Source organism: Mytilus edulis, chromosome 8 (genome assembly GCF_963676685.1).
Source record: "Mytilus edulis chromosome 8, xbMytEdul2.2, whole genome shotgun sequence".
In the NCBI taxonomy this organism is placed as follows: Eukaryota; Metazoa; Mollusca; class Bivalvia; order Mytilida; family Mytilidae; genus Mytilus; species Mytilus edulis.
The window spans coordinates 86,347,204-86,364,185 of record NC_092351.1 but is presented as its reverse complement, the minus strand read 5'-3'; the positions used below and the strand labels follow the sequence as shown (position 1 = coordinate 86,364,185).

The window sequence follows — 16,982 nt, the reverse complement described above, 5'->3', positions numbered from 1 at the left end:
TTAACCAAATCAACAAAAATGAGAGTTCAAGCAGCAAAAAATCAAAACTAAACATTGCAAGTTATCAATAATCATTATATTACTATCAAAATAATCTTTTTTCTTCAATCTCGATCCTTTCGGAGTTCAGATAGCTAGATTGAATAAATTAAATTAAAACAACGGCAAACCAATTACATTCAATTCTGGTTTCTGTAATTGTATACGTATGAGCTGCGTTTCCATTGTCAATAATTTGTAAACTGTGTTGAGCAATGTAAGATATGAAAATAGTACTTTGCAAACATTGTTTTCCTATGATTACCTTTGTGTTTGTTGAATATGGCATTCTGAATTAAGTCGGCTACTTTTGTCGTATTTTCGTGCAAAGAATATATATGGATCTACAAAAAAATATGCTGTTATTAATTGTTGATCATGTTCTATGCAAATTACGAAGGGATTAGTTTGGTAACTAATCGTTCTATATTTTAGTTCATCTGTTGATACGGCTATCAATATATAAGCTATGGCAACTAATGTTCAGCATAACCTTAAAGGTGCTAGTTAAAATTAGTATTATTTGTTGGCTTCAGATCACAATTTATTCCTATATTTGTGAATACAAATGTATATAGTTCCATATGGAGTATTTCTCTCACTTTGTTTTTCTTTAAAAGTTTGTTATGTAAGTTGATCTTATAAGTTGCATATATATATATTAGAATAAGTAAACCATTTAGGGATAACATTATTGCAGAAATTGCAAGTATTGATAAGCAAATGGCTTGTTAAATGATTTTTTTTTGCGAACCGTTGTTATAAGGAATAATAACATTAAGAAGGAATGTATTTTTGAAGTTGGTTTTTCTGAAAGATTTCCGTGCAAATATTATGAAATGGCCATGGTCTTAAATGTGATCTTTTGTTGTTTCAATACGAAATTTTCTTCTTAGAAACTAGAATATTCATCACAAAAGTAATATCAAGAAGTAATCTCCCATCAATGATGACTTTGCCTTAATATTTATTGGGAGTAATTTCCATCCCTGTAAAAAGATGACAATGATACAAACATTGACAAATTCCCGTTAATGATGGAGATATCCTCAAGATCGTGGAAAGGGTCGTGATCGTTGCTAGTATTAGCTTTATTTAAAGTTAGTTCAACAGGATAAATTTCTTTAGTATTCATACTGAAGTCGTCATGTTTGAGAGCCAATATATCATCCAAAGATCTAAAAATATTGTTCAATGTTTGTATAAGATGTTGTTTCGATGGGTCCTTGTTGAGTCATTGATTGTAACTCATAACAATACAGAAATAGGTCCGCAATAAGTGGTGCACAGTTAGTCCCCATTAAAATTCCGATAACTTGACGATATACGGAGTCTCCAAAGCGAACAAAAATGTTATTTATATTTCTTTTACGAAACTTCATAGTAAAAGTGGCACAGTTTAAGCCATGGAAAACTGCATTGTCTATAGTGTCTATATTTACAGAAATTAAACCGACAGTAATGCAATATAAAAAAAAAGAATAAATGACAAACCAATCAAAATATTTTTTTTTTTTTTTTAACTTGTAAAACATTAAAAAAAATAATAACAGTATTCGATTCTGACAATCAAACATATTTTGCTATTTACAGGCTGTTATGCAATTAGGCCCAGAACTGCACCTTTTACTTCGGTTATAAGAAATATATGTTTACCAATTTATGTTTCTTCACACATTGCGTTGCCAGATATTTTGCCTTATCTATTAAATCTTCTGAATCATGTTCAAAGCAGTCGTATATCAATTCCTTCAATTCTTCAACAGAATCTGATAGTGTTGCTGGTTCACGGTTATAACTATGAATAAATAAAAAGTATGACAAATTAAAAGATAACATAGAACACATTTCTGCTCTGCTCAGCAAGCCTTAAAATTTTTGCAGGTTGATACACATACATCCCTATTTAGTGTAATATTTTTATGAGAAATACACAACAAAATTTTGAATCCTTTAAAGAATAATGTTAACCCTGAAAATTAACTGCTGTGCTTAACATGTGCATTTTTACAACTATGCTATTAACTGTTTTGTCACATGCCAGATAAAAAGTAAAACGTGAAGGGTCAACATTATATTAGTTTTTTTCAGAAGCTATAACAAAAGGCCAGATTGATAACAAATAGATTTATTTTCATTTTCTTTTCTTTTGTCTTTTGTCAAACAATCATTTCAGATGTGTCTAATACCCAACCACGATTTATTGTTTTCCGAGGTTTTTTTCAGGAATGAATCAATGATTTTATATAAGAATTGTTATACAAAATGCATGTTGTTATTAAAGTTAATAAGTTGAAATAGCGGTAAACAAGTATTAAAGACGTACACCATTATTTTCAAGTAATTCTAGTTAAGGATGTACACCTCTGAAGAGCCAAAAATTTCTAGAATTAAACTGTTTTTCTTAACCTGATTTTTGGGTTTATAAGACTGAAACAAAATAATTGGTGAAGAAAAAATCATATGGTGGTGCACTTCTTTTTTTGCTACGGCCCTTTGAAAATGTCCAATTTTGATGATTTTCCCATTTTTCATCGATTTTTACCTATTTTTGGGCTATTATCATGAAAAAATTCACAGTTCCACAATTAAACTTTTTCTCATACTTTCTATAAAGATGAAGTGGACCAATCTAGAGAAATTTTACTTACAAAAACTATAGGTAGGTGTTAATATAAGAAAGTTTTATCATATTTTGATGCTTTTTTGTGTAAAATTTACCATGCTGTCAATTTTGTATTTTTGTGATTTTTCTCAGTTTTAAGAACAAAACGCATATTATTTCAACTTTTTTGTTATAAATGAATGAAAAAAGACATATCTAAGAAATTTTAAAAGATAAATGATATGGGATGTACATAAGTCTTGTAAAATCATTTTTTGTATCCCTCACCCATTTTCTAAAAATTTTGCTAAAAGTACTGACTTCATTGGTCGTAAAATTTGAAAACTGGATTACGCAAAAACCATTCATTGTAAATACACAATTTTTTCACAGATTTATGTTTGCTTATAATAATTTTAAAATTCATTGATATTTTCCACTTCTATCGCATGTTTTGGAAACAATTCAAGAACGAGATTTCAACGAGACTGAACGAGACTGAAAAGTCAGAAGAATACATCCTTAAGATTTTTTTTCAGAATGGCATATGTTTAAAATATTGCCGTTTCGTTGATAATAAAGAGAATCAGATGCTATGGCAAAAGGTCAGATTGATGCACAATAAACCATCTGCAGTCAATTTAGTATGATTTTAATTGAATAAAGAAAATAATTGGGTAAATTGAATAAAAGTGATCGCATAGACAACATACATCTTGAAGTATCGACGTATCATGACTCAATTAACCTAATTTAACCAAAACAGATAAAACGTTTTGTGTAAAAAAAAACACACCTACCTGCAATGGATAATAAGATAAATGAAAATACTTTATACATAGATGTAAATATTTTCTATAAAAAAAAGAACAGGAACAACATTAACGAAAAACTTAACATTGGACATCAAATGGGAAAATGATTAAGTAAACCTAGTAGCTCGTTGATAAGAAGTTGACAGGAAATTTGCTGCTCCTCCTGAACCATTAATTACAACCACATGGTTGTCATTTTCCAGTACACGCAAAGCTGTTTCCATTGCCTCAATCTCTCCTTCAATTAGTACCAATACAACAGGCAATTTTTCCTTTGTTTCGCTCTTTTTTCTTTTGTCATTATTTATCATTTCAAGCTCGTCGTTATTTTCATCCGTCTTGAAATCTACAAAAGAAAATGAAACAGCATCGGATATTATTCTATGGATGAATATTATTGTTATTGTCTATATAAGTACTATATATACCATGGTTCTTACTAGTTAGCATATTTAAACAAACAAATCCGTAGGATGAGTTTGTTTAAATATGTTAATGAGTAAGACACTTGGTATATAAAATTTGTAATATAAATAAAATGACTGACAGCTTGAAGACCTTGAGCAAATATTGGAAATTTTATGCAATGAAATGGAACCTCGCGCAAGTAGTTTTTGCGCCTCGTTTATGATCTTCTGCGTATTTCATTTAGCCCCAGAATTTGCAGAACAGTAGGGAAAATGTGGAATTGTCCCGATTTTTCAGTTTTGCGCCCCGTGTATTATCGAATGCAGAGGTAATTTCATTATGTCATCAAAAAGTAAACAAAAATGTAGAATTATAGCAACAAGGATCAAATAATTATTCTAATGACGGTAAGAATTGTTTTTGTTGGTTTTCTAGGTATCATACAAATTAATAATATTTTACAGGTTGTACATCTCATTGAAAATATGCAACAGTATTTATACATTTAAAGTTTTCGTTCAAACTGCTTTTCTTCAGTTATTTTATTATTTCGATTATTAGATTATTTATTAAAACACAATTTTAATGATAAAACACTAAACAGTGGCGGATCCAGGGAGCGTATGTCCCCTCTATTTGATCGCAAAAAGAATCATGTTTTTTCACAAATTATTGTAGCCGATTTATTCCTTTTTCTATAGATTAATATTGAACCCCTTACCTGCATCTTCAACTTTTGATAAGAAACTTTGGAAAGCATTTCTACATTCATGAGAAGCACAACTTCTTGGGAGTGTTATGCCTGGATCTTCGACAACAATAAACTGTGTATGATTTGGATCTAATGTTTCCTTTGTTGAGGTGGTATGAATTGTAATCCCTTTTCTTTTATCATTTGTTTTCACTTTAAAAACTCGTTTTAGGGGTTGGATCTACCAAAAACAAAATCAATAATTAAATGATATGAGCATTCTATGCATTTCAAACATTTACTGCTCCGATAATCTTTGAAATGTCTGTTTCAGAGGAAATAGATACAATTTATGGTATGCAGAAATTGTCGATTTGGAAATTAAGAAACGTCAAATTCAATTATTTCTTTTTATTGTAAAAACTAAACTTTTGACCGTCGTTACACTACATTTATATTTAATTCTTCGTTTAAAAACGTTGATTAAGATCCCATTATTAGGAAAGTATAATGATGGTATATTGGATTTACCATGATGTTTTGTAAAAAATGCTTTCCACCTTTAATTGAAACATGGACGTGAAATACTAAGTTAAATATTATTTACAGCAAAAGATCAGAATAAACTCAAACATTTCATCGTTCATACATTTTGTATACTTGGGGGCTGATATTATGATACTTTTGTACAAAATATTGTTCGCATATATCTAATTTCTAAACATGTCATTAAAAGCTTATTCACTTCATCTAATACTCTCTTAGACAAAATTCCAACTATTGGAATGTTGTAAGTTGTCAAGACAACATGGTCATCAATAGCGTCCTCTATAAACTGAACAACTCCAGACTCTGTACCACAAGTAACAATCCAAGATCCTGCAAAATCAGTTTTCAATAAAACGTTATGCAATTCAGTGTTATATATTTTGTATGACATTGTGTGTGTACATAGATTATAGCTATAAAGCAAATGAAAATTTGTAAATTGTAAGAACTCCTTAACGCCTTTGCAATACACGAACAAATGTTAAAGTCCAGATAGGATCATTTGCACTATTAAACAGAATGAAGGAATCCTCAGCAGGGTAGACGTTGAGTTGTACATGAATTTTCCACTACCAAATCATAATTTAGTACAAAATGTCATGACAGGGTATAAGAAATAGTATATGCATGTCCTAAGCAGATGTATATTATAAGGTATGAAGTTCGAAGACTGTTGAAAAGAGACGTTCATGCAAACCCTGCTATCGTCAAATGTGTGATTGGTTCTGATTTAAAGTTGTCTTTTGGTTAATATCTTAATTCAATCAATTTGAATGAGAAAATTATAAAATAAATTTCACTCAGAGCCGGAATACATTGACGAAAAGCATAAGTTGGTTTAACAAAAATAATAGTCATGTACATGTATATTGATAAACGCAGTTCTTCTAAAACTAACATCTCCTCCAAACTCGTTTAAAGTTAAAAGTGGGTAATAGTTGTCTTCCTCAAAGAACACTAAGAAAACTTTCGTAGACTTACATTTACGTCAATGAAAGAATATGAAATGACTGTAAGTCGACAGTCCTCATGCATTACGTTAATTCGAATAAAGTCTTCATTTTAATAATTCTAATTTGAAAGGTTATAATGAAACAAAGGTGATGATTCCCGTTGGAAATTGTTATGAATAGGTAACTGTATTACATAAAGATAAATACATTAAAACTGCATATCATGCAAGAGTTATGAAAATCAAAATTAAGAAAAGAGGTTTTTATATCTTTTGATATACAATGATTTACTTAACCAGTGCTTATGACAGCCTCAATCAAATCTTTTTTCAGATTGCGCTTGTTTTTTATATTGAACTGGTGACTTATTCCTGTAATTGCTATAACTGCCTCAGGTGGAGATACATGCCAATCTTTTTTTAATACTTTTCCCCAGTCAGTTTGGTCAACTGTGTCAGTAATTTCGGTATACTACAATACAACATAAATAAATCATGTGTTGATATCGACGTCAATCAATAATTGACCTTACATCACTCTCTTGACTCGTTCTCAAGTAAATTTCTATTATAGAAGGAAGATACAAAGCCACCAAAAGTCATTTCATGTTTTATTTTAATGCAAGTAACGGTTTTTATTTATTGAATAAAACTAAAAACATTGCAAAACATTGGTCATGTGTTGAAATTAATTCAAACAATATGTTGATTATAACTCAATTTAAACTTACAACAAAATAGAATGCTTGAAGATTCTAACGTAAAAAGCAAGGGGGTGTCAATTAGTGGTGTTATTCCTTCAATAATCGTTTGTACCATTTTATGTGATTTCCTCCTGTTCTTGTCAAATATTATAGTTTAAAAAAATTAAACTATGCGTTAACATTATTGAAAATTATAATCAACTTTCTTTACAAGTTATTACCCTAAAACATGGAAAAGACAGTTTTAATGAAACACATTCTCCAGTCAACCTTCCAATGAACCTGCAAATTGTTTTCAATTGATGACGTTCGGTATATTTCAGGTCTACAGTTAGAAAACATTCTCGTCAAAAGATAGGTTAAGGTAGCTAAGTTGCTTCCCTTGTTAACTTACGCATGTTAGGGTTGATGTAACAGTTGATATTTAATAAAAAATAATATTTAAAATTTATAAACAAAATGTATATTTTTCGTTTTATAGCACACAATTGTGTTTTCCGAGCATTATCTTTACAAAACCTGACAATTTTGTACAAACTATAGCGTGAAAATAATGACATTTGGACAAATTGCTAAAAAAATTCTATGGATTTTGATTTAGACCTCAAGCTTCCTTAAGGTGGTATGGGAATCTAAATTAAAAATGAAAGAATTTGTTTATACTTTGCCAAAACGTAATATACTTTAATATATGTTCATATATACCCATATTTTGACCTTTTTTTTTATTATGTCTGATTAGATCACGCATCATTGTAGATATAACTGAATTTGATGAGACTGTCAACAAAGTGAGAGGTTTAGCGCTATAAAACCAGGTTTAAGCCACCATTTTCTACATTTCAAAATGCCTGTCAAGAACATGACAGTTCTTGTCCGTTCGTTTTTTATGTGTTTTGTCATTTGATTTTGCCATGTGATAAGGGACTTTCCGATTTGATTTTCCTCTGACTTCACTATTTTTGTGATTTTACTTTTTTCATAAATATAATAAAAATGATAGGTCACCGCGCATTTTCTCAAGCTACAGGTTGTGACAAAATGGTACATTTTGTATGGATTATACAAGGAAAAACATCATTATGTGATAAGAAGCTTAACTTAATAATAGAATTGTAAAATAAAATACGAGAAGATAGCTTTTAGAGAATGCTTTGAGAATATTAAAAGAAAAGATAGGGTCACCGTGCGTTTTTCCGGCTAAAGTACAAAATAGGAAAAATCGATGTAGATTTCTTCAGAAAATGCACAATTTTACAGTTACCTCCCCTAAAAATGACAGTTTGAAAATTTTTAAACATCAAGCAAAATTAACCTACACCGGTAAAATTATTAATCATTATAAGTTATAATATCATAAATTTATCCTTTTAAAGGCAAATTCAGATTAGTTATCTGTATTCTTGCATCAAATTTTGCTAGTTTGATTGAAAATCTGGACCTATGAGTCTCTGATTTTTATAATCCAAAATGACAAAAGACACCTATACCACCTTAAGGTTACTGAAACATTATAGTCTGTTTCATCATTCCATTCTAGATTTCATTAAATCTTTACAATTGAATAAAGAAAAACTACTCACGAGCACTTTCCTCAATTTTGATTTCCTCGGAAGAAAAAGGTATTTTGCGGATCTATCTCTACAAGTATAAAACATATAAATAAGTTTCTGGTTATGTATGATGCATTATATGCAAGTTGATTGATACCGTCTAATGCATGCATTCGGTACAACTAACTTGATTATTTTAATGTTCTACAGTTTAAATTGTTTTATGAAGCGAAAATAAGTTTGATTTTCTTTATTTCTTTGAATCCGTTGCGTACATAATCTATTTCTATTTCACTCATGTTTAGAATTATTATAAAGACACATGATGTCAAATAAACGCATTGATACGCACGATCAGCATGTTGTTCGCTGATAAAATCTAGCTACGACAACAGTAATTCTTGATAAAGAGTATGTAGTGGTGATGCACGGAATGGGTAATTTTGGTTAGAAAAACATTTCGTTTCATGAAGCATATGCGCGCCTTACACATCTATATGTTACTGCCTGCGCGATAGTGTTGGCATAACCAAAACGCCTACTTCAATCTCATGACTAATCAAGAAAAGTATACAACTTTTATATGTTGCATTTGCTGGTATTGGTATTGCTTTTGTTATGAATAAATTGAAATGAAACAGATTAATATATATTTTATTAGAAAATGTTCATCCATGCCTCTACAATCTGTTGACAACTTGTATCTTGGCCTTGTACAACGTAATGGTTTTGATCTAACTGTTTATGACGTCTTTTCACTAAATCCGTTGGATGTTAGACATGTGCTGATATTTTTGATTTTTTCGTCTTAAATGCATGAGTTTTTAGTAGCTGTTATTACTTTTAACTATTTGTCAGTAACTACAAGTACTCTCAGATCTGCACTTAGTATAAATGAGAATATGTCATATCAGAGCAAACGAGACAACTCTCCATCCGAGTTACAAATTATAAGAAATTAACCACTATAGGTCAAATTACGGCCTTCAGTGCGGGGCCATGGCTCACACCGAACAACAAGTTATAAAGGGCCCCAATATTACTAGTGTAAACCAAGAAAAGACAATGATCTAATCTATATAAAAAACGAGAAACGAAAAACTTATGAAACACATTAACGAACGACTACCAATGAACAACAGAATTCTGACTTTAGTGATTTTTATGTTGTCGTGGAGATATTTAAGTACCCTTTCAAGTCCGGTCTGGTTTTGTCGATAGACGTGTTTCTGCTTGTACCGATCTCACGAGTAAAGCCCTTTGCAACTAATCGTTATAGTTTGCTGTAATGTTCTACTGTTACCCACTGTCCACGATTTTAATACGGTTGACACCTTCAAACAATTTTAACCCATCACATTTTCTATGCGAATGTCCCACGTTAGGAGCCTGTATTTAGTTGGTTGTGATATTGATGTATAACTTTATTTGTCGTTCATCATTTTCACTTATTATCAACTTGACAAATAAAACACGATGGTCTTGAAGTATAGTTTCTGGATATGACGTTGTTTATCGTTTTAACAACGTGTTATAGTATTCTTTTGTTTGTCTTTAATATTACTTTTACTGTTCTTTTGGTGGTATCCATTTCAAGTGACTCTGTACTTATATATCCCGTCATTGTGTTATTGTTCTATGATAAATTTGTTATTCTTGTTTCTTTTCAATTTTGCTAATATGCTTTTTCTGTATGCTTTTTTTTTGTGTTTCTTGGTTATATATTACTTCTGCGCTAATACATCCTGTCATTGTGTTATTCTGTCATGGTAAATGTTTGTTTATACATCTGTTTTTTTTTTATAGTAATTAAGATATTAACACAGTGTTGACTGCTGTACCCCTATTGTTGACAGTTTTACCTATTATGTCTGTTCGTTTTGTTCACACATCATTTCAATATAATGGAATTTTCAACGACTGTAACACAAGAGTAATGTTTAGATAGCTATAAAACCAGATCTAATCCACCATTTTCTACACAATAAATAGTTATCAAAGGTAACAGGCATATAATTCAATACGCCAGACGCGCATGTCTTCAACATAAGACTCATCAATAACGCTCAGATCAAAATATAAACATGTTTTGTGAGATCTCGATCACCATCCTCCAACTATACCTATACTTCGGACTTTTTTTACTCATTAAGCATACCTACAGTTAATTATTGTGTCATTTGGTCTCTTGTGGAGAATTTTCTCATGGGAAATCATACCACATCATTTTATATACAGTTAAGACTTTAATTTAAGTAGTTTTTTTTTTATATCTAAGACTGTAACCAATTAAACATGTATATTATGACTGGCTTGTGGTATAAATATAGCTTTTTGTCAATTATGTGGTGAGTTTTTATGTTTATTGGGTTTGTGAGTGTATCATTTATTTCAAAGGTAATGGGTGTAACTAATATAGGAATTATATCAAATTTTACTCATTGTCATGCTTCTGTTCAATATTGGTGAAACTTTGTTCCGCCATTGGTTGGAGTTGAAATAGGTAAACTGTTGGTTTCTTTTGTTGTGTCTCTCTGTTTAAATTGACTGTCTGTTGGTTTTAGCGTAGTTTTTCCATTTTCTGATCTACAATAAAAGAAAATAACGAACCATATTTTTGTCATCTGTCAATCTTCAATGGCAGAACAATAATTGTCTTTTTTTTTTAAATCATGCTAGTTTTCTCAAAAAATGATATGTATCTGTCCAGCACTTAAATCAAACAATATTTTATTTCCATCTAAGGTTATGAACAACACACAAATAAATAAAATTTGGGTCCTGAATGATGAATAACGAAACCTCCCGGTATCTTTATTTCACCGTCCCGTAACGAAAATTGTCGATCTTGTCATTATATATAACAGGGTATCTTGGCAATATAGTACATATAATACCTTAGAGTCAAAGTCATTCAACAGTCTAGGAAAGTTCTCGCTATTGAAAAAGCGATTGGCGACCTCAAAATAACAATCTATGTTCAACGTCATCTATCCAACCGTTAACGTCTCATTTACTTACAGGTTATATGTTCCTTACGTCGTAACTACAATCCCCTTCCCTTTCAGGAATGTGACCTACCGAATTAGAGTATTTACCGGATTTGTAATCACATAAGCAACACGACGGGTGCCACATGTGGAGCAGGATCTGCTAACCCTTCCAGAGCACCTGAGATCACCCCTAGTTTTTGGTGGGGTTCGTGTTGTTTATTCTTTAGTTTTCTATGTTGTGTCGTGTGTGCTGTTGTTTGTTTGTCTTTTTCATTTTTAGCGATTTTTCATGATTCGACAAAAATGTGAGACTGATAATTGCGATTTCAGGAAAATCTGTTAATACCATTCATGTATTTGTTTCAGATTTCAGAATGATTGTTTTTATTATTGTTACACTCACGCGATCGCAATAGTCCGAGTAATAATAATTTTATTACTTTGTTCTAACAACAAATATACCGAGGATAATATCGTCGATATACATGATAAAAGAAAACCCTCTTTTTATGTCCTTCATTTTCCATTTCATAAATATTTGTGGTGTTTTGTTACTGAATTAAAATAATTTGTTGGTATATATAACAAACTGGACTAAATCACTCAAAAGTATATCATAAAAGAACGTCTTTTTGTTTGTGAGTGAATAAGTCTAGTTTCTTCAATAATGAATTCCTTATAAATCCTATAATAAAAAATCTGTCAGATATGTGTCGGTATTGTTGTAACCATTGTGTAATTATCAATGATCACTCTACTAAGGTGATATTACAAATATAATAGTTCCGTTCCATACAATAAATCAGATAAACACCGATATTATTATAGTCACTGTTTTTACTTTCTTTCCACTGCAACCTAAAAACATGTGTTAAATGTAAAAAAGATCAATTGATCAAGTGATTTTTAAGGACTTTAACTTCTTTCAAACATTTTTTTACGTCAAAATTACATTTAAAAGGCAAAACTTGTGTTTAATATTGACCTGTCAATTGAATGAAATATAATCTTATGCTGTTGTTCACCATCTACTAGTATCTAAATAGTAGATGAAATCTTTTTTGACTATACAATAGAACCAATTTCACGCAAATGCCAGATTATACATTATATATCAAACTAATTTTTCTGAAAGCTGGTAAAGTGCGTTAATACAGAGTTATTCAAATCGTTATATGTATGCTCATTCTTTTATATATTTATAAAAAGCCTTAACATAAATAGGTCTCTTTTGGATCTATTAATTTTCCAAACGCATATTTTTTCATACTAAAAAAAACAGTACATGACCAATTTTATTTTGAATTTTAAATTTGTATAAGAATGTGGAAAAAAGTAAAAACACAAAAATACTGAACTCCGAGGAAAATTCAAAAAGGAAAGTCCAAAATCAAAAGTACAACAGACTAAGTTTGATCACTTTATTTTTGTTCTATGTTTATTTTTGCAAGAAACTAATTATTCCTGATGCACGCCGTATCCCCATGAAATTTTGTTTTGAAAGTAGAAATCTAATTTATAGAAAAAGAGGGACGAAAGATACCAAAGGGACAGTCAAACTCATAAATCTAAAACAAACTGACAACGAAACTTAGGATGATGTGTGAAAAAAACCGGGTTTTTTTTACAACTATTAAATCGTTTTAATATGGTCGTCAAAAACTCCGCTCGGGCAAAATGGAAAAAGGAATTTTATCTCATGACATTTACGTTCAGTTCGCCTAAAAAATTGTCAAACAAGCCTCTACGTAAAAAAGAATCACGTTAAATATCAGTTCATGCACGTTTCACGTATATCTCATGTGAAAATCACATGAATTTCACGTGAAAGCTTTTGCTTTTATGTAAAATGTACGTGTGATTTCTTAAAATAAGGTTATTAATAGATAGCATTTATTTTTTCATATTTTATACAAATCATGAAAAATAGCATCTTTTTGTAAGGTTCTTTCCGAAACACTTTCGTTTTCTTAAAATATATTTGTTTTTATTCTTTTCTCACTTTTTTGCTGTCTTTGTAGAATGAGTAATTCTTTGTAATTGTCATCAATCTTTTATACAGAAAACTTGAACAGTTATTTGTAAGTAGTATTACTGGACCTCAAAATAGTTCATTTGCAATGATTTTCGTCTTTGATTAAGTTAATATATATAATCATATGTCATTTATCACCCTTCTTTTGCTGAAATGCATACAATAAAGTGCACTGAGAATGAATTGTTTTTAAAAATTAACAAAAAAACGTAATATACTCCGAGCCGACAATCGTCTGAAGTTTTATATAATTATAAATGTAAGTTTATGTAGTGTACTTTATAACTTAATATAATAGTAATTGATTTAGTTAACGTAACGAAATTGTTGATTTAACCCAAAACAAAGTTCCGTAGCTGGTTCTTTAGCATCTATATATCTATATCTTGTAAGCAGGCGGAAATTGTTTTGTATCTGTTTTTTAATTATAGATGCGAAAAAGGTACCAACAAAGGAAAAGATTATTATCCGAAAAAGATATATTTAGAATTATATATGCGACTAGGTGAGTTTCGCAAGTATAAGGACTCGCATTCTGATAACTGAAATATAAACCTGTATGCACTTTTTTTCGACATCGCAATAATAAAGCTGGCAAATGCACGTAATAATTTCTAAATCTAGAGTACCTCAAAGTATTAATATCAGAAGAACGAAAGTTTTGTGACATAAATATAAAAAAAAATAAGTATTCTTCAAGCTGCGATCGCGTATGGTTTTTCTAGTGATCTAAATCATTCAGATTTATTTTTATTTTTCTCTGTGTACATAAGATGCAATTTCAATCATAATTCTGCTATTACTTATTAAAACAACTACCATCAATGCTAATAAAGACTATACAAGACCAGAGTTTCTTAAATTCAAAAATGTACAGACTTACCTGAATGAAGAGGCTCATACCTGCCAAAAAATGTTAAATCAGCGTATTATATAATCAGGCTTTTTGTGTTAAATGTCCAATAATTGGTTTACATTGTGCTATGAAAAAAAGATTTTGTAAAGAAGTTATTTTGAAATGATATTATCCAATAGCAATAATTATTATGTAGCTATGTAATTTTGTTTAAATGAAAATATATAAAAATGTTGACAAGGTAATCCTGTGAACGGTATTTTGCAAAGATTAGGTTCAAGTACGAACAAATTCGATATTCTTACGCATTCGAATGCATTAGATTTACTGATTTGTTCACTCTAACTAGCACTTATACCACACCTTCTTATATTTATCTTAAATTATTTTAAATTGTTGTAAAAAATTAACACAAGTGTTGATAAACTTGAATACATGATTTATGTGGGAAATGTGGAATTAATTTACTGACTAAAACGTTTATTCATTAAATATGACACAAAAAAAATCAATACGTATCATGCTTATGTTTGATATATAAAAACAGATAGACAACATAGGACCAAACAACGGGTGGATTACCTGAGTGTGCAACATAGGTATTTTCACAGCGACGTTCGGTCAATATTGATCTTATTTGGTGTATTAAAAAAACCTGGGACAAGTGGTATTTTTTATAATATAAAAACACGATTTCAACATCATTCTTCCGCTTTAGTTCGATTAACCTTTTTTTTTATTTTTTGTCGATTTCAAATAAAAATTTTCAATTGAAAAGTCAGGTTCCTACAACATGAATAAATAGAGGTAAAAGTCGTGAGAAGTAAACTTACCGAGATTTTTCATATTTAAGAATATCAGCATGTTTAACAATTATCAATTCCTAAAAATCACCATATTTTTCATAGAAACTTATTGAAATCAATAATGTCACACATTTAATCACATAGTTATTATTTTTATTTCATAAAAAGTGCTCATATTCAACATGAAACTAGATGCGTCAAAGTGACACGAATGGCCCCGTCCCAAAAAGTTGAAAAATCTGCAATTTCAATATAAACACATGTGGACACAAACATGATGGTAGCCTCACATATCAAAAATCAGCTCAAAATCTGGAGGGGAATAGAGAAAAAATCCGTATAACTGTGATTTTCAATAATTTATCAAAAATGGAAGAATTCATTGACAGATGAATAAATAAAGGCAACAGCAGTATACCGCTGTTCGAAAATCATAAATAGATAGAAAAAAACAAATCCGGGTAACAAACTAAAACTGAGATTAACGCAAAAGAATATAAGAGGAGAACAACGACACAAAAACAAAATGTGTAACGCCACTGTTAGCACTGTTGTCGTTCATAAGTATAGAAAATACCCGTGGAAATCCCTTAACTTCGGTGGGAAAGCTGATTATCAAAGTCGATTCATAGTTGAACTCGTGTGCAAGAGAGGGACGAAAGATACCAAAGGGACAGTCAAACTCATAAATTAAATTAAACTGACAACGCCTGGCTAAAAATGAAAGAAGACAAACAGACAAACAATAGAACACATGACACAACATAGAAAACTAAAGAATAAGCAACACGAACCCCACCAAAATCTAGGGGTGATCTCAGGTGCTCCGGAAGGGTAAGCAGATCCTGCTCCACATGTGTCAAATCCGGTAAATAGTCTAATTCGGTGGGTCACATTCATGAAAGGAAAGGGGATTGTAGTTACGACGTAAGGAACATATCCGATATCATTTGTGAAACAGTTATTCCATAACGATCAACCGTCTCGTGATGGTGTCCGTAAAATTTAGGAAAGGATGATGTCAACGTTACCATTTGGAAATATTGGTTTAATAGCTTCCTTGTAAGCAGCAACCCTCTAAAAAATCATGATAGGAAATGCAAGCACGGGAATATCGTATCAATTGGGAGATATATACCCTATATACAGGTGCTGCTGGAATGTTGCTACTTAGAAATGGAAAGTTCACAATTTGAAAGCTGAAATCATGCAACTGCCACGTCGGTTGTTCGAACTCACAACTATAGTGTTAACAGGCTAGTGATACAATAATTGGACAACTATGGAAGAGTCGAACAATGCACTGGTTAAGCATATATGCTGTTTCTTGTAAATACCAAAACATGGTCGAGTCCATAAGTGTGTCTTTTAGGTAAATGTATTTATATTGTTTATTCATCACCTGATAGTGTTAAAGGGAATTTATAAGTATTCCTTCAGGCAATATTTTGACATGGAAAACAAAACAGTGAACTATTTTTTATTTAGTGTTGAGATCTCACAAAACATTTTTAACTCGGCCGCAATCTTGCGTCTTTGTCCAAAGTCAGGAGCCATTGGCCTTTCTTAGTCTTGTGTGTTTTTACTCTCGCTGAACGTGTGCAGAATTTCTTTACGGGACAAGCTGAGGACCACTTACGGGTGTGGGATTTTCTCGTTGCGTTGAATACCCATCGGTTGCCTTTCACTCTTTGGTCAGGTTGTTGTCTCTTTGACATTCCGTCATTTCCATTCTCAATTTTACGAAGAATTCAAATGTCTGTTATTGGGTTCACTGTCCATAAGCTTAGTTTTTCAACAGGTTATACTATTTCTGTTTTCCTTTTAATGCCTTTCAGATGTTATTTGGTGTTTTTTTTAAGAAATAAAAAGGTTTTTGATATATTTATTATCAAGCGATTTTGAGAGATGGAGAGTTGTATCATGGGCACTCATACCACATATTCTTATATTTATTGTGGGGAACATTGCATTGA

At 30.8% G+C, this 16,982-nt stretch overlaps 1 protein-coding gene across 1 annotated transcript; it reads right to left on the bottom strand.

Moving 5' to 3' along the window:
* Positions 1-950: 950 nt before the first annotated feature.
* On the bottom strand, positions 951-16,724 carry LOC139484479 (transient receptor potential cation channel subfamily M member-like 2). Its single transcript, XM_071268210.1, has 6 exons — positions 16,646-16,724; positions 5,304-5,437; positions 4,589-4,799; positions 3,577-3,805; positions 1,696-1,837; positions 951-1,028 (listed from the first exon to the last, which is right to left on the bottom strand). Exons 1-6 carry the CDS (start codon positions 16,722-16,724, stop codon positions 951-953), a joined length of 873 nt encoding a protein of 290 aa, XP_071124311.1.
* Between the last annotated feature and the right edge of the window lie 258 nt (positions 16,725-16,982).

What these genes read in the sequence shown, in the direction of transcription:
- LOC139484479 (XM_071268210.1), bottom strand. Translation starts at nt 16,724, where the DNA reads ATGTCAAAGAGACAACAACCTGACCAAAGAGTGAAAGGCAACCGATGG. An exon ending in AACGAGAAAATCCCACACCC is followed by an intron (nt 5,438 to 16,645) that starts GTAAGTGGTCCT and finishes CTGATTTTGCAG; the next exon opens with GATCTTGGATTGTTACTTGT. An exon ending in CTAAGAGAGTATTAGATGAA is followed by an intron (nt 4,800 to 5,303) that starts GTGAATAAGCTT and finishes TGTTTTTGGTAG; the next exon opens with ATCCAACCCCTAAAACGAGT.